This window comes from Rhincodon typus, chromosome 3 (assembly GCF_021869965.1).
Source record: "Rhincodon typus isolate 14 chromosome 3, sRhiTyp1.1, whole genome shotgun sequence".
In the NCBI taxonomy this organism is placed as follows: domain Eukaryota; kingdom Metazoa; phylum Chordata; class Chondrichthyes; order Orectolobiformes; family Rhincodontidae; genus Rhincodon; species Rhincodon typus.
The window spans coordinates 73,078,076-73,102,670 of record NC_063334.1 but is presented as its reverse complement, the minus strand read 5'-3'; the positions used below and the strand labels follow the sequence as shown (position 1 = coordinate 73,102,670).

Genomic DNA, 24,595 nt, shown 5'->3' with positions numbered 1-24,595 from the left:
TGATAACATCTCTGAATAGGTTAATTAGAAATTAGCTAAAATATCTACCAAAAGGCAATTAATTAATTCTGTTTTAAATGGATTTCGATCTTCTGATGTTATCCAATTATGATCCAATTCTAACAATGGAGTGCAAGCAGTCGGATAAATGTAATTTATTGTCCAGACACAGTTGAATCAGTAAGAATTTTCCCATTCCACATCTGCTAAGGTAGAAATGACTTCTGTCACAAATTAAAGGTCTTTAAACAGGGTATAATTTTTGTCAACATTTCTGTAGTTAGACTTCACGTCATTGATTGTTGATCCTACGATATGAACAAAATTTAACCTTTTTGATTCACTTGGGCTATAGGTGGAAATGGTATATTCGCTGCTGTCAATGCTTGGTACACACGACAAGGATGATATGTCTCGAACTTTGCTAGCAATGTCTAGTTCTCAGGACAGCTGTATAGCTATGCGTCAGTCTGGTTGTCTTCCACTGCTGATACAGCTTTTGCACGGCAATGATAAAGACTCTGTGCTGCTAGGCAATTCACGTGGCAGCAAGGAGGCCCGTGCGCGGGCTAGTGCTGCACTGCACAATATCATCCATTCACAGCCAGATGACAAGAGAGGAAGACGGGAGACCCGTGTTCTTCACCTACTAGAACAAATCCGTGCTTACTGTGAGACGTGCTGGGAATGGCAGGAAGCACATGAGCGAGGCGTGGATCAAGATAAAAATCCAAGTATGACATTTTCTTTACAGTGTAATGTGTTAGCTTCTTTCTGCATCTTTTTATTAAAAGAAGTAGCCTTTAATAAGCAAAGTAACGTAGATAAGTTCTGCATTTTAAATTCTTTGATTATAATATAGTTTGTAAGCAAGTATGTATGGCAACTATTTATAAGTGTTTATTGAATTGAATTCATAATCATGTTTAAAGTTGTTTTCTCAGTATCATAGCCTGAAGAATTTCATCTTTCTTTTATAATCGATTGTCCTTTCAGTCTGTTCTGCCTGGGATACTGCTACTGGCATAAGGGAAAGCATTATACAGATACCATGTTTGTCTTCCAATATAGGTAGAAAAATGTTCTAGTATTTGACAGATTTAAACAAAAGTATTCTCAGTGGGGAAGTGAAACTCTCTAAAGAAAGCATGTTATTGACTCTGCTCAGTATGCCGTCCACACCAAAGCAAATGATCCCTCTCCAAATGCAGTGTCAGCAAATGCAGCCTTTACACCTTCATATTGTGAAACCATCCTTAAAATGATCCTTGACAGCCAGCTTTGGCTATTCCTGGTAGTTAGTTACATTTTAGCAGGATGTGTTCAATCATTGTTAGCAGTAAGTTAGGAATTTGTGATGAGTTTTTTCCTGTTAGTAATAGATCCAAAAAGGAACTGTTTAAAGTTGCTACAATATGTAACAAGCCTGGGACCAGTTTAGAATTCAGCGAAGAAGGACCCAGAGGTTGAGTAACAAGGGGAATTAGACTTTGTGAGTAAATTTGCAAGGCATATAAAAGCAACCATAAGAACTCAGAAAGATGAAGATTAGTGAAGATAAATGTAGGCTTCAGGAGAATTAATAATGAAGAAATGGCAGAGCAATTAAACTATTATTGGTCAAGAGTCCTTTATCCAAAAACCTTGGGACCAGCTGTGTTTGTCTTTGGGAAAGGATGTTTTTGGATATGTCTGAATATCTTTAGGACCATTTGAGCCCTTTGGGTGAGGGAAAAAAGTCACTTGGCCCAAATGGACCTAAAAGCAAAGTTTTCCAGAGGATCCAAACAGACCTGTAGATATAATGTGTTTGGGCCTTTTGAGGTGGCGGGAGAAGCCTTTGCTTTTAGGTCCATTTGGGCTAAGCAAAGGTTTGTTTTTCTCCAAAGGACCTGAACTCACCGTGTCAGCAGGTCTGTTTGGGTCCATTCTCAAAAAGATCTTTGGTTTGTAGGTCATACAGCACAAAGAAGGACGCTTCAGTCCATCCAGTCCACTCTGATCAAAAACATGTACCATCAAAAACAGAGAGGTCCAGGAAGGAGAGAGAGGTATCAGAGATGGTCCAGGTGAACTTAAGGTTGGGGTGGAAGGTGTTGGTGAAGTGAATGAACTGTTCGAGCTCCTCGTGGGAGCACGAGGCGGCGCCGATAGAGTCATCAATGTAATGGAAGAAGAGGTGGGGTTTAGGGCCAAACATGGGCCCAAGCTATGCCTGCCTCTTTGTAGGTTACGTGGAACAATCCCTCTTCTGTAGCTACACTGGCCCTAAACCCCACCTCTTCCTCCGTTACATTGATGACTGTATTGGCGCTGCCTCGTGCTCCCACGAGGAGCTCGAACAGTTCATCCACTTCACCAACACCTACCACCCCAACCTTAAGTTCACCTGGACCATCTCTGATACCTCTCTGTTTCTGTCTCTGGCAACCACCTGGAAACCGATATCCATTTCAAGCCCACTGACTCCCACAGCTACCTAGAATACACCTCCTCCCACCCACCTTCCTGCAAAAATGCCATCCCCTATTCCCAATTCCTTCGCCTCAGCCGCATCTGTTCCCAGGATGAGGCATTCCACTCCCGAAAATCTCAGATGTCCTTGTTTTTCAAGGACCGCAACTTTCCCTCCACAGTGGTCGAGAATGCCCTCAACCGTGTCTCCCGCATTTCCCACAACTCATCCCTCACACCCCCTCCCTGCAATAACAACCAAAACAGAATCCTCCTCGTCCTCACGTACCACCCTCCGGATCCAACGCATCATCCTCTGACACTTCTGCCATCTGCAATCCGACCCCACCACCAAAGACATTTTTTCCTTCCCCACCCTTATCTGCTTTCCAGAGGGACCACTCTCTCCGTGACTCCCTTGTCCGCTCCACACTCCCCTCCAGCCCCACCAGACCCGGCACTTTTCCCTGCAACCGCAGGAAGTGCTACACCTGCCCCTACACCTCCCCCCTCACCCCCATCCCAGGCCCCAAGAAGACTTTCCACATCAAGCAGATGTTCATCTGCATATCTGCTAATTGGTATACTGTATCCGCTGTGCCCGTTGTGGCCTCCTCTACATCGGGGAAACCAAGCGGAGGCTTGGGGACTGCTTTGCGGAACACCTACGCTCAGTTCGCACTAAACAACTGCACCTCCCAGTCGCAAACCATTTCAACTCCCCCTCCCATTCCTCAGACAACATGTCCATCCTGGGCCTCCTGCAGTGCCACAACGATGCCACCCAAAGGTTGCAGGAACAGCACCTCATTTTTCGCTTGGGAACCCTGCAGCCCAATGGTATCAACGTGGACTTCACAAGCTTCAAAATCTCCCCTCCCCCTACCGCATCCCAAAACCAGCCCAGCTTGTCCCTGCCTCCCTAACCTGTCCTTCCTCCCACCTATCCCCTCCTCCCACCTCAAGCCGCACCCTCATCTCCTACCTACTAGCCTCATCCTGCCCCCTTGACCTGTCCATTCTCCCTGGACTGACCTATCCCCTCCCTAACTCCCCACCTACACTCACCTTTACTGGCTGCATCCCCGCCTCTTTGACCTGTCTGTCTCCTCTCCACCTATCTTCTCCTTTATCCATCTTCTATCCGCCTCCCCCTCTCTCCCTATTTATTTCAGAACCCCCTTCCCCTCCCCCATTTCTGAAGAAGGGTGTAGGCCCGAAACGTCAGCCTTCCTGCTCCTCTGATGCTGCTTGGCCTGCTGTGTTCATCCAGCTCTACACCTTGTTATCCCAAATTATTCTAATCCCATTTTACAGCAGTTGTCTATAGGCTCAAATCATAGAAATATTTTTTAAATTTTGGATTTGTGGATAAAAGATATCTGACCTGTACTTTAATTCTGTCATCATAGAAGAAGACACCAGTAACATCCCAGAAATGCCAGGGAAGCAAGAGTTTTTGGGAATGCAGAACTGAAGGAGATTAGTACTAGTTTAAAGTAATAGTTCTGTTGAAACTATTGGGACTGGAAACCAGGCCTGATAATTTATATCCCAATATACTAAAGGAGGTGGCTGTGGAAAATATTGATGTGTTGGTTGTCATCTTCCGAAATTTTATAAATTCTAGAACACTACTGGCAGATTGGAGGGTGACAAATGTGGCTTAACCCAGTATTTAAAAAGGAGGGAGGGAATTACAGACTGCTTAGCCTGACATCTGTAGTAGGGAAAATGCTCCAGTCTGTTCTAAAGAATGTGATAATAGGATACTGAAAAAATACTAATAGGATTATACAAAGTCAACATGGATTTATGAAATGGAAATCATATTTGACAAACTGACTGGAGTCTTTTGAGGATGTTGCTAGTAGAACAGATAAAGTAGAATGAGTAGATGTAGCATATTTGGATTTTCAGAAAGTATATTTGGATTCTGATAAATCTCACAAGGTTAATGTGCAAAATTAAAGCAAATAAGATTGTTTCCTATCTGTTAACTGATTCTCAATCCATGCCAGTATATGACTACCAGAGTGTGGGAATAAATCGATCATTTTTGAAGTGGAAGAAAGTGTGGGAGTTGAGGACGAAAAGAGGCTTCAAAGCAATTTAGATACATTGAATGAGTGTGCAAATGCATGGCAGATGTAGTATAGCATCTATTAATGTGAAGTTGCCCACTTTAGTAGCAAAACAGAATGGCAGAATATTATTTAAATGATTGGGGAACATTCATGCTAAAATGGGGGAAAAAATCTTTACCATCGAGGGTGTGCAACAAATGTTCATTCGACTGATTCCTGGGATGACAGGTTTGTTCTATCAGGAGAGATGGGGTTAATAGGCCTGCATTAATGGGAGCTTAGAAGAATGAAGGGGTCCCATTGAAACATATAAAATTCTGATGGCTGGACAGGCTGTATGCAGGAAATCTGTTCCACCCTGGACAGAGGGATCCAGAACAAAGGGTCACAGACTCGGGATAAGGGGTAAACCATTTTGAACTATGTCAAGGAGAAATGTATTAACTTAGATGGTGTTGAACTGTGAAATTCTCTACGACAGAAACATGTGGAGGCCAAGTCAGTGAATATATTTAAGAAATAGCCAGACCTTTGGAGGCTAAAGGTGTCAATAGATATGGTGAGAGTGTGGAAGTATGAGATTAGCTGTGATATTGTTGAATAGCAGAGTGGACTCAATTGGCTAAATGGCCACTCTTATCTTCTATGTTTAGGATTTTACCTAGTTCTACAACAATAGTGTAATTTATTTTCTGCCCTACATAGTTAACTCTTCAGTTAAGTATTGCCATATACGCTCATTTAGTTAGTAAGATTTTGTTTTAGAATGATAAACTGTTAGAACACAAAGGGCCTGTTGGGTGATTGTTTTTATTTTGCTGTGACAACCTCTAAGCAGATAATGTGATTCAAGTGTTAAGCTTCCTTAACTGTGTGTATATTAGGCTGTTTTTGTTTAAAATGGTAAAAATGTTGGATGTCTTGTCCTTGGTTTTACATTTGTGTACTCACTAGCCAGTTAAAGCGAGTGGATTGGCCAACGCGTGAGTGAACAATAACAACCAAATATATAGTCTAATTTTAAAATTTTGACCGAATCTCTGCATTGGTATATGGTGTGTCAAGCAAGAGATTTGTTTCAACTACTTATTAAATAACAAAAAAAAAGTAACATTTTTGTCTGGCCTTTAGATCGTCTTTGTTTGCTAAGATTGATTTTAATTGACTTCATTGAATTCTAAAGTTCATGTTTGGAAGATGTATTATAATGAAGTAGTGAAAATAGAATATTTATAAATTTGAATTGCTTCCTTTCGCTTTGTATATCCATTGTGCTGTTACAGTGCCATCTCCAGTGGAGCACCAGATCTGCCCTGCAGTTTGCGTACTTATGAAGCTTTCGTTTGACGAGGAACACAGACATGCAATGAATGAACTAGGTGAACAATGCAGCCTTGTTATCTAGATTGGAAAGTTTATGTGTCATATTATGTACATGCATTCAAAATTCAACTGCACCAGAACTGATATGAATCACTTGAGGTCTTTGACAAGAAAAAAATTGTAGTGTCTCCAAAATGTGATCCCTTTTGTTGGTCTCCAAATCAGTGTGATTTGGATCCCTACTTGATGTCTAATATTAATTTGGAATGATTGTGGCAGCAATGGGGGAGTTGATGATGGGGAGACGGAAAGAGAAAATGGAACTGTAAGAATGGAGTCGTACCTCACAGAAAGCACCTTAAGTTAATGTGAGGAAATAACAGAAACAGAGTTGTAGAGTCTTGCAGTACAGAAACAGACCCTTCAGTCCAACTAGTCTACAACGACCATGTTTCCGAACTAAACTAATCACACCTGCCAGCATTTGGCCCATATCCCTCCAAACCTTTCTTATTCATGTACTTATCCAACTATCCTTTAAACATTGTCACTGTACATGCATCCACCACTTCTCTGGCAGTTCATTTCACACATGAATCAGTTTCTGCATTTTTAAAAATAAAAAATTGCCCATGTCCTTTTTAAATCCTTCTCCTCTCACCTTAAAAATATGCCCCCTAGTTTTGAACTCACCCACCTTAGGGAAATCATGCCCCACATAATTTTATAAACCTCTATGATGTCATCCCTCAACCTCCTACACTCCAGTTGAAAAAACAGTCCCAGCGTATCCAGTCTACTTTTATAACACAAACCCTCCACAAAATTGTGAAATGATTGTGAAAATTATGCAGTCTGCTATCTAGAAATTCAAACTGTAGCACAAGAGTGAATTGTCATTGTTAAAGTAGGAATCAACAAGCCTAAAAGACTAACACATGAAGATTGTGATTTGTGACCTACTCCTGATGGTTATTAATATTGTAAAGGGGCAGCCTTGTTTGTTTAACTGGATTCTTTTATATTGATGCAAAGTGACATTCAGCTTTTCATGTTAGTCCCATGTGAGAACAGTTCGTGGCTGAGTGCACAGCCATCTCAGTGGCCCCTCAAGATGTAATAGTCTCCATAATTTTCAATATTGGTCCCACATTGTACTTAGGCACCTAATGTAAGTATTATGATTCTTGTTCATGTGCCATCAAAGCTAAAACATTTAGCTTTGTTTACAGGAAAGTCAACACAATGACAAGACTTTTAATATTCAGGAATGCATGGATGTGTAAGAATAGGAAAAGAATATAGACAACAAATTTATGTGCAACAAGATTTTACAAACACTGAAATGAATAATGACTTCTCAGTGAAGCACTTTGTGAGAATTGGAATATTTTGCAGACCTTTTGTGAACCTATTTATCCATTCCTGTGAGCCAAATCTTACCATTGCTGAATTAGGAATTTTTTTTCAGGATGCTGACTTAACTTTAAGATGTTTATGATTCTTTTTCAATGCTTCTTAAAAATATTAGCTTTGTAAAGAAGTTGAATTTTGACTAATGTTATTCTGATGTGCAGGTGGTTTGCAGGCAATAGCTGAATTGTTGCAAGTTGATTGTGAAATGTATGGACTCACTGATGACCATTACAGCATCACTTTACGACGATATGCTGGGATGGCACTTACAAATTTAACTTTTGGGGATGTTGCAAATAAGGTAGGCAGTTTATTGTGGATTTTTCTTTTGGGTTTGTATCTTACACATACCAACGTATGAATAATAAGCAGCAGTAGGCTATTTGGCCCTGAAAACCTACACTGCCATTCGATAAGATCATTACTGATCTGTTTGGCTTCTGAGTTCTACATTCCCAACTACCCCGATAACGTTTTATTCCTTGTGTAACGAACAGCATCTACCTGTACTTTAAAAATATTCAATGACCCCACCTCCATTACCTTTTGAGGCAGAGAGGTCCAAAGTCACACAGATTTCTGATAGAAATACATTTCTCTCATCTCTGTCCTAAAAGGGCAACTCCTAAGTTTAAAATGGTGTTCCATAGTTCTGGATGAACCGAAACAAGGGATTATCCTTTCCACAGCTAACTGACAAGATCACTCAGAATCTTATGAACTTCAAAGAAATCAACCCTCTCTCATCTGAAATCCAGTGAAAAGCTAAGTCTGTCCAGTCATTCTTCATTATACAAACTGTTTATTCCCATTTTCAACCTAGTAAACCTCGTCTGATCCTCCGCCTGCATTTATTTCCTTCCTTAAATGAGATCAAAATTGTACAATATATAACTGAAATATTACATCCTTAATAAAGGATGCATTTCATAACTTAATCATTTGCTGCACCTGTATGCTAAACTTCTTCTGTGAATCATACTTCCAAAGAAATTGAACTTATCTATTCTCTCACCTTATGTTTCCAATATTTTCTGCTTTGTCTCACAATTCTAGCATTTACAAAATTTTATAAAGTTCATAGAATCCCTACTGTGTGGAAACAGGTCATTCGGCCCAAGTCCACGCTGCCCCTCCGAAGAGCATCACACCCAGATCCATCTCCATCCCCCTTCCCTTTCCCTGTAACCTTGCATTTCCCATGTCTAATCCACCTAACTTACACACCCCTGGATACTATGGGCAATTTAGCATGGTCAATCCACCTAACCTGCACATCTTTGGACTGTGGGAGGAAACTGGAGCACCCAGAGGAAACCCATGCAGACATGGGGAAAATATGCAGACTCCATGCAGAAAGTTGCCCAAGGGTGGAATCGAACCTGGGTCCCTGGCGCTGTGAGGCAGCAGTGCTAACCACTGAGCTACTGTGCCGCCCAACCACAAAATTTTGTGGTTTACTTTGTCATTTAAAAATAACTTGAAATTAAATTGGTATACAATCATTCTCAATCAGTTTACTTGAATAGTTGGATTAAAATTGATCAAACTAGTTGAAGATTTTGAGCCAAAGTTGTAATGGGGTTTGAGATGAGGAATGATCTCTTCCAGTGCTTTGCTTTTAGGGCTGGCATCTGCTTTGGAGCTTCTGAAAGTACATGGCATGGTGACACTCTCGACTGCAGTCGGTGTTGCTATTTACAAACTTCCCACTTATGATTGAAATATTTCAGCAATCTTAGCATTAAAAAAAACTAAATTACATTTGTGTAAGAGTTGCTTCTGCAGTGATGTTTCCTCTTCACAGGCCACACTCTGCTCTATGAAGGGGTGTATGAGAGCAATGGTAGCTCAACTGAAATCAGAAAGTGAAGATCTACAGCAGGTAAAAATATTAGTTTGTTAATTTAAGCTTCAGTGGAATTCCGTATGTAGAATTTTTAAAGCCTCTGGTAAGCAAGGTCATTTGAAGTATGAGATTTTGCTAAGTGCATTAAACATCTTAAACAGATCATTTTATTGGACTACTGTCTTGCTAAGTTGAGAATATAATAGAAAATGGCAAAAAATAGTTCACTGGCAGTCATAATGCTATCTTTAACTTGGAGAAAATGCTGCACACGATTGCTTATTATCCACTTCAATTTCTTTTCGCTCGATGTACAGTTCCTTGCCTTTTAATCAAATGTTGTACTAATCAGACCATTTCTGAGAAGAGTTTACCATCTTGAAGTTTTATGCAACTGGCTTTTTCTGTAAGACTTTATAAATCATAGAATCATAGAATCCCTACAGCGTGGAAACAGGCCCTTCAGCCCAACAAGTCCACACCGACCTAGACCCATCCCCCTGTAACCTCCCCAATCTACACATCCCTGAACATTATGGGGCAATTTAGCATGGCCAATCCACCTAAACTGCACATCTTTGGACTGTGGGAGGAAACCCACACAGACATGGGGAGAATGTCCAAACTCCACACAGACAGTCGTCTGAGGGTGGAATTGAAAGGAATGATATTTTGGTGTTAACATGAGAGAATCTGATGTCCTGCCATGCATTAGGAATAAAGGAGGAAATAAAAATAAAATTGGCAATTTCAGGAAAAGAAATGCATTTTTTTCATTTACAGGTAAACTACAACTTTCTGTTACAGGTAATTGCAAGTGTATTGCGAAATTTATCCTGGCGAGCCGATGTAAACAGTAAAAAGATCTTGCGTGAAGTTGGAAGCGTGAGCGCATTAATGGAATGTGCACTGGATGTGAAAAAGGTAGATGAATTACTTTACAGTTATAATTGAAGCTGTGTTCCATTCAGAATTTTCATAGAAATGTGACTACTGAAAAGTTAGACCTCTCCTGCCATCTTGCTATTTTCAATCTGTACTTTCTTTTGTAACTTGAAGACTAGAATTTCAAGGAAAAAAAACTCCCAAGTTTGTAATTCATAAAAAGATACAGTAACTACAGAAGGGGTCATAGTGTGCCACGTTTTGGTAGTTTATACATTCAATGCAGTGATTTCATTCATGTGGTTTTGAGTAAATATTTGTTGAAAGTAGAGGTGGTGCTCAATATTTCCCCACAGGTATTAAAACTTTGTGTCCATGCCAGTTCTACCAATTGCACAGCAACACTGACCAGCAGTTTGTGCAAACATATTAAACAAGAGGCCATCTGGCTCTTCGAGCTTGCTCGGCCATTCAATAGGATCATGGCTGATTGTGGCCTCAACTCCACATTCCCACCAACCCTGATACCCTTTGACTCATTAGCTAATTAAGAATCTTATCTACTGCTGCTTTAAAACATTGAATGACTGTCTCCATCGCTAACTGGAGAAGAATTCCAAAGACTGTTGACACTCAGAGAAAATATTTCTCATCTCCTTCTTAAATGGAAGTTCTCTTATTTTTAAACAGTATCCCCTATTTCTAGTCTCTTGCAGAAGGGGAAACATCTGTTCATTATCCATCCTATCAAGGTCTCTCAGGATTTGATGTCTGCAAGCTCTCTCCATTTATATAATATGCTGATTTTCTATTCTTCCTGCCATAATGGACTTGCTCATATTTTCCAACATTATACATTAGGGAGATTGTGATGCAGTGGTATTGTCACTGAACTAGTAATCCAGAAACCCACATTAAAGCTCTGGGAGCACAGATTCAAATTCCACCATGGCAGCTGGCGGAATTTAAATCAATTAGTAAATCTGAAATTGAAAGCTAGTCTCCATGGTGACCTTTAAACTGTCATCATTTGTTGTAAGAATCCATCAAGTCCACTAATTTGAAGGAAATTAGCCTCATCTACCTGGTCAACTCTTAATTATTTCCTGTAATAGCCTAGTAAGCCACCCAATTCGAGGACAACTAAGAACAAGCAACAAATGTTCTCCTTTTCGATGACATCCACAATTTCATGGAAAAATATTACAGTATTACCTATCTTTATCTCTTTTCACACTTTGCATCCTCTTCACAACTTACATTCCTACTTTTCTTATGTCTTCAGCAAATTTAACAGTATACATTTAATTCTTGCGACCAAGTCATTCATATAAATAGTTGAGGATTCAGTGCTGATCTTTCTTATTACATCTTGATAACCTGAAAATGACATTTAAGACTGATCTCTGCTTCCTGTTAGCTAACCTATCTATGCTATTTTTAGCCTCTACACTGTGATCTCTTGTTTTGCTTAGTAAGTCTAGCACATGTGGTATTAAAACAAACATAAAAGATATGGAGTAAACTTGTTTTAAATGTTACGGAGTATATACTCTCCCACCCTTGAATCGTTTGAACTTGAGCAGAGTGAAGATTGAAAGTCTCACCTCAAATTTTACTCAGACCTCTATCAGGTCTGTGGAATGAAAATGTCTATACTTTTTATTGCACTTGGGAATTTGCTACATATAAATGTCTCATTGAATTTGATATTCAGTATAAAGATCATATACACTATCCTAACATACTGCAAGTGCTATCTGTCAAGGTTTTTACAACTCTGTGTTCTAGGGCAGAAGTTCTGATGAAAATTGAACATGTTACAACATTCAAATGTAGAGTATGTCAGAAAGATGCACAATGTAAAATAGGTACCATGGAAATATTCAAAAATGTTTTCCAGGTTAAATTTGTCAAACAAGAAAGAAATTGTATTAATTATTCCTTTATTTTTAAAGGAATCAACCCTAAAGAGTGTTCTTAGTGCCCTTTGGAATTTGTCTGCACATTGCACTGAGAATAAGGCTGACATCTGTTCTGTGTGTGGTGCTCTTGCATTTTTGGTCAGCACTTTAACCTACAGAAGTCAAACTAATACGCTTGCCATTATTGAAAGTGGAGGTGGAATCCTACGAAATGTTTCTAGTCTGATTGCTACAAATGAAGATCACAGGTGTGTGTGCTTTTATTTATTGAAATAATTTGTCTTTACTTCATGAAAGTCAATCATGTAGATTTCTATAATTATGGTGATTTAAAAGATTCCTTAACTTCAGTGTTGTAATGTATTATACCCTTAATTCAGTCATCTACTCTGTATTGCCTGATCCCAGTACAGAATACGCAAACCAAATTTACCAAACAATCCCCAAGTGAAGGGGATTAATAGGCAAATTGCAGTTGGCACAAACTATAAATCGCACATGGGATAACAATAGAATGAAGACTATTGCATGAGATTACAAGCATTCACGTCACTCTTTAATTAACTTCAGTAAAGTAACTGGTTAGCACTGGCAAAACTGAAACAATGGTAGAATTGTCCAATTCATCACTCCTACTTTAGTCTGTTTAAAACATCTTTAAAAACAATTGCAGGTTTCATAGAACTTAAGATATTAAAATTTTCCTTCCTTGGTATGAGATCAAAGGTTGTCACAGCAAGCACAGTTTGGCCCTTGATAGCATTCTTGAATTTGTAACCATAGACTGACTGACCTAGTACAAACTTGTTCATATATGTAAGCAAATTTCCCATTCTGTTTTGCATCATTAATTTACTAATGACATGGGGAATATTTTCAGAGAAGAATGAAGCTGACTCGGCAAGGAATTTTACTAGTTTAATTGCATAAATATAGAAAGCCATTTTCAAACAATTGAATCAGTTTACAAAACTCTTGCTGCAAAATATTCCTCTATTAAAAGCATGTTCAGAACTATGCATATGGTACAATTCAGTAAACAGCAGGAAAGCTTTTCTTACGCCCTTTAGTATCTTCTGTGCCTTAACCAACAGCAGTAAAGCAGATCATCTAATTATTTTCAGAACTATGCATAGTTCTGAATATGCTTTCAATAGAGGAATATTTTGCAGTAAGAGTTTTGTGAATTGATTCAGTTGTTTGAAAAATGGTTTTCTATATTTATGCAAGCACAGAATATTCAAAGTAAAAGAGTCATATTTCTACACAATACATCCAACTCCTTTTCAATTTAAAAGTATATTTCCCTAATTAAGAATCATGAAATTGAAGCCCTTCCTCCTCAGGTAAATATAAGATGCTCCATGGTACAATTCAGTAAACAGCAGAAAAGCTTTTCTTACGCCCTTTAGTATCTTCTGTGCCTTAACCAACAGCACCAAAGCAGATCATCTAATCATTTTTCTCATTGCTATTTGTGGCCCTTTTTAGAGACACATGAAAGGTGCACGATTTTTGTTTAAATTAACGTCCTGTAAAATTGCTGGGGAATGTACTGGGAATAGTGTGCACTGCCAATATAAATCTTTCAGAAATCAGAAATATAGGGAAACCACTTACTATCGAATCACATCAGTCAGGATAAAACTAATTTTAAATTCTCCTAAGATGTAATTTTTGTTCCCAGGGCAAAAATAAATAATTAAACAAAAGGACAGACTTCAATTCACATTGGTACTTCATAACCATGTTTATGACCGAGTAATAAAACATTTTGAGAACCTTACTCTCTTTAGACAGCAACATAGAAGACATCTGCTTCCATGGATAGAAGAGCAATATACTACAGCTGTTGGAAATCTGAAATAAAAACAGAGAATGCTGGGAAAAAAACTTAGCAGGTCAGGCAGTATTGAGGAGATAGAAGAGGCATTGGATGAAAAGTCATCAACTTTAAATATTAACTGTTTCTCCCCCTTCAGCCTCTGACTGCTGAGTATGTCCTGTTCTGTTTTCTGCTTCCATGGAGTCCTAAAACACCACAACAATTTGAATATATGTCCTAACATGAGTTTGAAACAATGGCTAATTATCTGTGTTCACTCTGGAATTCTCTGAAGACAGAATTGTCAATGGAAATAGATTTAAAATGTCTGCCTTGCATATACTAAGCAAATGCCCCCACATGCAGGGCACTGATTCCCTGCAGTAGGCATCAATCTTATTGCAGGATGCTGCTCGTAAAGTAGCCATCACAAGTAACGGCTCCATCTCTTTCTTGCAGGAGAAAACTTAAAATTTTGTCAGCTAACTTCACTCCCTTATACTACAGCCCTCCCTGCATTCTTCCCTTCCTTTCTTCCTTTCCCAATCCATACTGCTGTTTCCTGACCTCTTCTCTCCTGCTCTCCTTCCTTCTAAAGTGCTTCAAGATTGAGTTCAAATGAATTTGAAAAGAATAGTCTGCATAACTAATCTGTGAATGTTTAACTTATTCTTATTTTATTAGGTATTTTTGCCTTGATTTGAAATTTATATACACTAGTGTATATGAGGTTTATAAATGTTTTTATAAACCAGTTTTCTAATTCATAATTCTCGTTCTAATTCCTAGAAACATCCTACGAGAAAATAATTGCCTACAGACATTGCTACAGCACTTAAAATCACACAGTTTGACAATAGTTAGCAATGCATGTGGAACTCTTTGGAATCTCTCCGCTCGAAATGCCAAGGATCAGGAATCTTTGTGGGACATGGGAGCAGTTAGCATGCTCAAAAATCTAATTCATTCTAAACACAAAATGATTGCAATGGGAAGTGCTGCAGCTTTAAGGAATCTAATGGCCAACAGACCTGCTAAATACAAAGATGCCAATATTATGTCTCCAGGATCGAGTCTGCCATCTCTGCATGTCCGAAAACAAAAGGCTCTTGAAGCAGAGCTGGATGCTCAACAATTATCAGAAACTTTTGATAATATTGATAATTTGAGCCCTAAAACATCCCATCGCAATAGACAAAGACACAAGCAAGGTAGATACAGTGAGTATGTTTTGGACTCTGGACGGCATGATGATGGGGTATGCAGATCAGAGAGTTTCAACACTGGAAATCTGACTGTGCTGTCACCATATATGACTACTTCTTTGTTATCTGGTTCTTCAAGAGACAGAAACAGTGTAGAAAGTTCCAGAGGAGAAAAGGACCGAAGCGTAGAAAGAGATCGAAGAGGAACAGATACTACCTCCTTTCCTGCTTCTGATAATGTGCCAGATCCTTCTAAAAGAGTAGGGCGACAGATTCCTACCACTGCAGCTCAAATAGTCAAGGTGATGGAGGAGGTAACAAGCATGCATTTATCCTCTGAGAACAGGAATTCAGCCTCTGCTTCTGATCTACACTGTATGCCAGAGGACAGGACCGGAATGAGACGAACATCATCATCTCATCCCAATACTAACATTTTTAATTATGCTAAACCTGAAAATTCCAACAGAATCACTTCCATGCCTTACGGAAAAATGGAGTACAGGAGATCATCAAATGATAGCTTGAATAGCGTAAGTAGCAGTGATGGCTATGGGAAAAGAGGGCAAATGAAACCATCAATAGAATCTTACTCAGAAGATGATGAAAGCAAATTCTGCAATTATGAAAAATATCCAGCTGATCTTGCCAGCAAAATTCACAATGCTAATCATTTAGATGACAATGATGCAGAGTTAGACACACCAATTAATTACAGTCTTAAATATTCAGATGAACAGTTAAACTCTGGCCGACAGAGTCCATCTCAAAATGAGCAGTGGGCACGGCAAAAGCATACTGTGGAAGAAGAGATGAAAAGGAATGAACATAAACAGGCCAGAACTCAACCCTCTGAATATTCCATCTACTGTGAAAGTACCTGCAGTGGAGATGAAGCACACATTAAATTCCAACCTCGATTTGGTCAGGCAGATTGCTCTTACAGCACCAGAGCACATAACAATTCTGAGCAAATTAGAGTAGATTCTGAGCACAGAATGAACCAGAAAGTTAATCCATCTCTTTGCCAGGTAGATGATTATGAAGATGACAAACCAACTAACTATAGTGAACGGTACTCTGAGGAAGAGCAGCATGAGGAGGAAGAGGACAGGCCTACAAATTATAGTATAAAGTTTACAGAGGAAGAACACCATGTTGAACAGCCAATTGATTATAGTTTGAAGTATTCCTCAGAAATCCCCCCTTCACAGAAGCAATCTTTTATGTACTCGAAAGGTTCTTTGATTCAAGATGCAACAAAAGACCATGCAGCATCAAGTCGTGGAAGCACATCAAGTTCCAAAATCTCATCCAGTCAACCAAGGCAACTTCACCCTAGCTCTACACAAACTAGAACAACTCCCACTCCTGCAGTACAGAAAACAGCCACTTGTAAGGCTCCTTCAATTAACCAAGAAACTATGCAGACTTATTGTGTAGAGGATACTCCTATTTGCTTTTCAAGATGTAGTTCACTATCATCTCTGTCATCAGAGGATGAAATGGAAGGGCGTGGCCAAGCCAAACATGTATCAGATGATGGAACCACTTTGCAGATTATTGACCTCAAGGAAAGTCATGGCCAGTTATCTGCTGAGGCAGCAATAGGTGAGGGTTCCTCTACTTCACAGCATACACGAATGAAACAGAATAGGCTGCAGGCCACCAATGTGTCTCAACCTGATATTTCTAGGCAGAAAGCTGTTGAGTTCTCTTCAGGTGCCAAATCACCATCCAAGAGTGGAGCACAGACTCCTAAGAGTCCTCCAGAGCATTATGTGCAGGAAACTCCTTTAGTATTTAGTAGATGCAGTTCAGTCAGTTCACTGGGGAGCTTTGAAAGTCAATCAATTGCTAGTTCCATCCAGAGTGAGCCTTGCAGTGAAACAGTCAGTGGAGTTATAAGTCCAAGTGATCTTCCAGACAGTCCAGGACAGACAATGCCTCCTAGCAGAAGTAAAACACCACCACCTCAACCTGCTCAACTAAAGAGAGAGACACATAAAATCAAGGATCAAACTAATGTTAAAAGCAGAGAGACTGGCCAAAGGCAAGAGGCTGTGAATGCTGCAGTCCAAAGAGTTCAAGTTCCTCAGGACGGCGATAGCTTGATGCATTTTGCCACAGAAAACACTCCTGATGGGTTTTCTTGTGCATCAAGTTTAAGCGCTCTTAGCCTTGATGAGCCATTTATTCAGAAAGATCTTGAGCTCAGAGTAATGCCTCCTGTTTATGAAGATGACCATAAGAGTGAAGAACTTGATAAAGAGGAAGATGCTAGTGTAAAAAGTAAATGTAAAACAGACAAAGCTGCAGAACCGGAGAAAGATATTCTGGAAGATGATGATGATGACGATATTGATATCTTAGAAGAATGCATAAATTCAGCCATGCCAACTAAATCTTCCAGTAAAGCAAAGAAAACTCCTTCTAGTTCAACATCACGGATACCACCTCCTGTAGCAAGGAAACCAAGTCAGTTGCCTGTATACAAGTTGCTTTCTAATCAAAATAGAGTCCATGCTCAAAAGCATGTAAGTTTTAATCATGACTTATTTAGAGAAGATATGCCAAGGATCTACTGTGTTGAAGGAACGCCGATAAACTTTTCAACAGCTACATCTCTAAGTGATCTCACAATTGAGTCACCTCCAAATGAATTGGCAAATTCAGAAAGCGTTCGGCCTGCATCTGAATCTGCAGTGATGGAAAAGAGAGATACTATCCCAACTGAGGGCAGAAGTATGGATGAGGCTGAGGCAGCCAAAGGTCTCAGTACTGCTCAGCAAGGGCAGGACGATAAATCGGAGGAAGGTGATATTCTAGCTGAATGTATAAATTCCGCTATGCCAAAAGGAAAGAGCCATAAACCCTACAGAATTAAAAAAATGATGAATCAAATGCAACAAACATCAACATCTGTGAACAATGCAAATCAACAAGAGACTGAAAAAAGGAAACCAACATCTCCAGTGAAACCAATATCTCAGAATACTGAATATAAAGCACGTTCCTTACAACGAGCATCTACATCAGATTCTCCAAGTAGCTTTTCTGCTGAAGGCTACACAGAGCACAGAAAGGAAATGGAAAAAGCTAGTAAAAGGCAAACCACAAAAAATGCTGCTGGGGATTTTCACGATAAACCATCAAGTAATGATAACCGTATTCGTGGAGGTTTTCTATTTGACTCCCCACATCATTACACTCCAATTGAAGGAACTCCATATTGCTTTTCACGAAATGATTCACTGAGTTCACTTGACTTTGATGACGATGATACCGATCTCACAAAAGAAAAGGCAGAACTGAAAAAAGAAAAAGGCAAAAAAGACAAAGCTTCTAATGATGTAAAAAATTGTAATAATGAACAAATTTCTAATGGTCAGCAACCTACTGATAGAATGCAATCAGGTCAAAAACCCTTGCCAAGTAGAGGGCAGTCAAAAGCTGCATTACAGAGGCATGCTGTTTTCTCTCAAACACCAAAAGACAGCAATGACAGAGAAACTGGTACAGATGAAAAAATGCAGAATTTTGCCATTGAAGATACTCCTGTCTGCTTTTCTCGCAATTCATCCTTAAGTTCTCTCAGTGATATTGACCAAGAGAATAATAATAAAAAATCAACACAGCACAGTGAACAGGAAGAGCATACAAACAGCCAAGCTGCAGTTAGCAGACCTCCAGTCTCGGGCTATGCACCCAAGTCATTTCACGTTGAAGACACACCTGTATGTTTTTCTAGAAACAGTTCCCTTAGTTCTCTCAGCATTGACTCTGAAGATGATCTTCTACAGGAATGCATAAGTTCAGCTATGCCAAAAAAGAAAAAACACCTTGCAAAAGCTAAAAGTAACTGGGAAAATACAGGAAGTGATACTTCTGCAGCATCAGTAGAGGAGACAGATGAACCTATGAATTTGAGAGAGCAAGTACAAAGCCCTCTTTCAGAACAGGCTTTTTCACCAGATTCTGAAAGTTTTGACTGGAAAGCCATCCAAGAGGGTGCTAATTCTATAGTGAGTAGCTTGCATCAGGCTGCTGCTTGCCTGTCAAGGCAGGGTTCTTCTGATTCTGATTCCATTCTGTCACTTAAATCTGGTATTTCTTTAGGATCGCCCTTTCACCTTACACCTGACCAGGAAGAAAAACCACTTGGTTCCAATAAAGGCCCTAAAATTGTGAAACCTGGTGAGAAAATCACCAGTGACAACAAAAAGAATGACGAAGAAAATGCTAAAGCTGTTAGAGGAGGGAAAAGAGTATATAAAAGTTTAATAACTGGGAAGGCCCGTTCCAATGTTGAGACTGCTTCCAGTCAACCGAAGTACGCTCAACAGGCAAATATGCCAATGATCTCGCGGGGAAGAACCATGATTCACATACCTGGTGTAAGAAACAGTTCACCTAGCACAAGCCCTATTCCGAAGATGCCACCAAAAAATACAACCTCTAAAAGCCCAAGCCCAAGTCAAAACACAAATAATCCACCAAGAGGCATTAAAACGCCAATAAAATCAGAGTCGAGTCCAGTGGGCAAGCAAACAGGTGCTCAGGGGGCATCAAACAGCAAAGGATCTTCTAGATCAGGATCTAGAGATTCTACACCATCCAGACCTTCTCAACAATCCCTGTCAAGACCAATGCAATCTCCTGGTCGAAACTCCATATCTCCAGGTAGGAATGGGATCAGCCCTTCCAACAAGATATCACAACTGCCAAGGACATCTTCTCCAAGCACTGCCTCAGCCAAACCTGCAGGATCGGGAAGAATGTCTTACACATCTGCAGGTAGACCACTGAGTCAGCAGGCATCCTCAAAGCAAACAGGTTTAGGAAAGGGCACATCATCTATTACAAGAAGTGAATCAAATTCTAAGGGATTAAGCCAGAGTGGCAGTAACACTGTACCAGGTAAAAGAGTGGAACTGTCAAGAATGTCTTCAACAAAGTCAAGTGGCAGTGAATCTGACAGATCCGAAAGGCCTACATTGATGCGTCAGTCAACCTTTATCAAAGAAGCTCCAAGTCCAACATTGAGGAGAAAATTAGAAGAATCGACTTCATTTGAATCTTTATCACCACCTTCTAGGCCAGCATCACCAACTCGATCACAAACTCAGACTCCAGTTTTAAGTCCATCTCAGAATCTTGATGTGATGCCCAGTCATTTACCAAATCAAACCAGCAGTTGGAGAAAAGTACCTCCAAATCAGAATCTCACTGCAGAACATCTTGAAGGAAGGCCAATGCGGAAACATGATATAGCTCGATCTCATTCTGAAAGCCCTTCAAGGCTTCCTGTGAATAGATCGGGTACATGGAAACGGGAACATAGCAAACATTCCTCATCCCTTCCTCGAGTTAGCACATGGCGAAGAACAGGAAGCTCTTCATCAATTCTATCAGCTTCTTCAGAATCAAGTGAGAAGGCTAAAAGTGAAGATGAGAAACCACATCAGAATTTTGCTCATGGTAATAAACAAGCTAAGGAAAACCAAGCTCCTTTGAGAGGAACTTGGAGAAAAATTAAAGATAATGACATTTCACAAACAAACAACCACCCTCTGAATTCTTCAGCTCCAAATAATGTTGAATCCAAACATTTAGTTTACCAGATGGCACCTCCTGTGTCAAAGACTGAGGATGTATGGGTGAGAATTGAGGACTGTCCAATAAACAATCCTCGGCCTGGAAAATCTCCAACAGGCAATACACCCCCGGTTATTGATGATGTGCCTGAAAAGTTGTTTCTAAGTGATGAAGAAGGCTCAGGTGATGGACAGAACAAGCCAATGTCAGAACATAGAACTCCTCCTCATGGTCTAAGAATGGAGAAATGTTTAAATTCATTTACACAGTTAGATAGTCCAGAGAAAAAAAACACAGAAGCAAAATCTGCTGTGAACAGTTCTGCTACCTCACCAGAAATTGAGACCACGGTTGTCACCGAACGTACACCTTTTAGTTCAAACAGTTCAAGCAAGCACAACTCGCCTAGTGGTACTGTTGCTGCAAGAGTAACTCCTTTCAACTATGTACCTAGCCCTCGTAAAAGTAGCACAGACAACAGCTCCACTCGGCCATCACAAATCCCAACACCTGTAAACAACAATAAAAGAAAGGAGAGCTCTAAACCCGAAAACCCCGAGTCTAGTGGAAATCAGAGTCCTAAGCGTCATTCTGGATCATATTTAGTGACCTCTGTTTGAAATAACTGATTGTAGAAAATTGATTTATTATGTATAATTTTGGCCCACCTATCTGATATTTGGAGATTATTGGTTTTACAAGAAATATTGATCAACTTAAATGCTTTTGTAAATATCTTGACTGTTTTTCTGTTTGCAGAGGGTCTCTGTTAAGGAAGCCATATTTGATAGGAAACTATATAGATGCTGGTGGAAATTTGGCAGATGCATTTGGTTAGGAGGTTTGAGATTATTCCTGCAAGTCATAAAAGCAACACAATGTACAGTCAGTTTACTTGTATTATGTATTAAGAGTTCCTGCCATAACCCTTTTATGTAATGCTTGGCTTATATAACTTTAAAATACTTGAAAATTGTCTAGGTAAGTCCATTAAAACATATAAATCATGTTCAACAATTTAATAGCAAAAAAATGGTCAGGGAGTTTCAAAAATTAGATATCTAATTACATACATGCAAAAAAAGTGAATGAACTGAGTATTAATATTCCTTGTTAGTAATTGTGAAGTATCCTAACCCCTCTAAGCAATCATGCAGCTGTGAAATTCACAGCCTTATGATTTCTGCTGCAACAACCTTCCCCAGCCTGCTCTTATGCATGATCAGATTGGATGGTATGTTGTTTGAAGCAATGACTCGATTCTGTGATCACATGATGTGCATAGATAGCTACAGTGTGTTAATATACACTGCTGTGTGTGTGCTGCAAAAAAGAGATTGTCTGTAACCTTACAGCTTTGGACTGGAGTATTTTCTCCTGATCTAGATTTTACCAGAAAAGTAGTTAGAGCCATTGCTATGCTGTAACTTGTTGTATATTGTTATTTGAGGTGAGATGGCTACTCTTTTATGAATGGAACAACAATTGTTTCAGAATAACTAAATGAAAATTTCAAAATAAATTATTACTGTATGTATTGTTTGTCAGTTGAATTTTTGTGGATAAACCTTATTGAAGAACACAAATGTTTTGATACTTTTTAATGCAATTTCTGTGCTTCTAACGAACGTGTGAACAAAGAGTCATTCAGTTCCTCAACTTTGCTCCATCATTCAATTAAATCATTGCTGATCTGATTGTATCCTCAAATCCACATTCCTGCCTTCCCCTGTTAACCTTTCACCTCTGCTTCGCAGGAATCAATCTGTTGCTGTCTTAAAAATATTGAACGATTCTGCTTGAACCACCTTTTCTGCAAGAGATTTGCAAATACTCTCAATTCTCTGGAGGGAAAAAAATATGCATTATCTGTTCCAAATGGGTGATTCCTAAATTTTAAACAGTGACTTCCTCGTTCTAGATTCTGCCATCCTTTCTGCATCCATACTGTCAAGACCTCTTAGGATCTTGTGTTTCAATCAAGGCATTTCTTATTCTGTTGAACCCTAGTGGATAATAAACCATATCTGAACTGTTCCTGAGGCATTTTCATCCTTCCTTAAATAAGTGACCGGTACCATACACTATAATCCAGATATGGTTTCAACAGTGCCTTGTATAACTGAAGCAAAACCTCCATATTTTTGCATTCACTTCCCTTCACAATAAATGATAACATACAGTATCTCACCATTTAGATAATATGCTGCTTTTTCATTCTTCCAGCCAAAATGGACGATTTTACATTGTTGCCTAGTAAAAGCCCAACATTCAGACTTGAAAATTTCAATTGACCCCACCCTTTCATGGAACACTTTCCAGATTTCCCTTTGTGAAGAAGTGGTTCTTGGTTTCAACCCTAGCCATATATTCAAGAGCTTTAGAGATGTTAGGCTATAAGTGATAGCTGGAGAAAACATCTTGTCCATGATGAGTTAATTAAATGAGGGATGTTAACGTTGAAACAGTACCAGTCAGTGATATAAGTGTGTTATTGATGATGTCAGCTGTTATGAATGGGAGGAGATTGAGATTGCAGAAACAAGGAAATGGATGTGTTTTTTAGACAGTATACTGATTGACTTTGACTTTGTTTACAGACTTAAGGATAAGCAAACAGCATAAATTTTAATACGCCCTTAAAACCTACATTTTTGACCAAGCTTTTAGTCATCTGCCCTAATTGTTTCTGATGTGGCTTGGTGTTATAATGGTTTTTTCTTTCACAATGCTCCTGTAATGAATGTTGGAATATTTTTATGACATTAAAGGCACAATACAAGTAGTTAGGCTTGAACCAGCAGACATAGGAGCAGAGGTAAACCATTCAGCCCATCACTTCTGCTCTGTCATTCAATAGATCCTGGCTGATCTGATACCTCTCAACTTCACTTCCTTCTTGGCTTTTGGCCATAATCCTTCATTCCCTTACTGATGAAAAAACTGTCCATCTATGCCTTAATGACCCAACCTCTGCAGTAAAGAATTCCACAGATTCATTACCCTCAGAAGAAATTCCTCCTGATTTCTGTTTTAACAAGTGGTTCCTGATTCTGAGATTATGGCCTCTGGTCCAAGATACGCTCAGGGGCAACAGCCTCGCTGCATCTATCTGTCAAGTAACCTAAGAATCCTGTATGTTTCAATAAGATCACCTGTCATTCTTTTAAACTCCAATGTGTACATTCCTAACCTACTCAACCTTTCATCATAAGATGGTGCCTCCATACCCAGTATCAGCCGAGTGAACCTTTCTCTGAACGGCCCTCCAGTGCCAGTAAATCTTTGATAAGGTAAGTGGCCTAAAACTTCACAGTATTCCAGCTGTGCTCTGACTAGTGCCTTGTGTAGTTTTTAGCAAAGTATCCCTACTTTTATATTTGATTCCCTTTGAAATAAAGGCCAGTATTCATGTTGCTTTCCCTATTATCTGCTGAACTTTGATGCTAGCTTTTTTTGATTCATGGATGAGGACTTCCAAAACCCTCTGCAGTCTTCCTCCATTTAAATAAACTCAGCTCCTCCAGTCCTTCTGCAAAGAGCACATCCTCACATTTTCCAACATTATATACTAACAGCCAAGTTATTGTCCACTCACAACATGTCCATAGCCCTCTCAACCACTTTCAATTTTTGCTGTTCATAGATGTCCAGCAGTACTGCTCTTCCACAGGCCTTTGTTTCAGAGGTCCAATGTGTTTGCAAATGTATTTTGTCTCCCTGCATCATCTTGGTGCATCTCTCTGCTGAGGATTAGGCTCAAAAATTGGGAAATCTGAATCACAAATCATGAAGCATTAATAACATTGTGGACCAGACATTAATGTGCTTCTGAAAGAACATATCTCTATCTGGTTGGAATCAAAGTTAAGAGAGGCTTGCTGGTTCATACAGAAGCAAGCGAAACTACTGCTATCAACAGGAACAGTATGTAGAAAGCAACTTACATGTATTGTTCGTTAAATGGCAGGTAATAAACCTTAGTGGTGCCAACAAATTGAGTTAGGCATTTACAACATAACCTTGAT

General features: G+C 39.4%; 1 protein-coding gene across 7 annotated transcripts in view; it reads left to right on the top strand.

Annotated features, from left to right (window-relative positions):
• apc (APC regulator of WNT signaling pathway) overlaps positions 1-22,100 on the top strand; it is a 167,092-nt gene extending 144,992 nt beyond the window's left edge. For all 7 annotated transcript variants that reach the window (XM_048621490.1, XM_048621496.1, XM_048621469.1 and 4 more), the window contains 7 exons: positions 356-734; positions 5,825-5,920; positions 7,442-7,581; positions 9,088-9,165; positions 9,937-10,053; positions 11,973-12,187; positions 14,554-22,100. In XM_048621490.1, coding sequence (XP_048477447.1) covers positions 356-734; positions 5,825-5,920; positions 7,442-7,581; positions 9,088-9,165; positions 9,937-10,053; positions 11,973-12,187; positions 14,554-21,187 — 7,659 coding nt within the window. In that variant the 3' untranslated portion in view covers positions 21,188-22,100. The remainder of the gene's footprint in view (positions 1-355; positions 735-5,824; positions 5,921-7,441; positions 7,582-9,087; positions 9,166-9,936; positions 10,054-11,972; positions 12,188-14,553) is intronic.
• Positions 22,101-24,595: the final 2,495 nt, after the last annotated feature.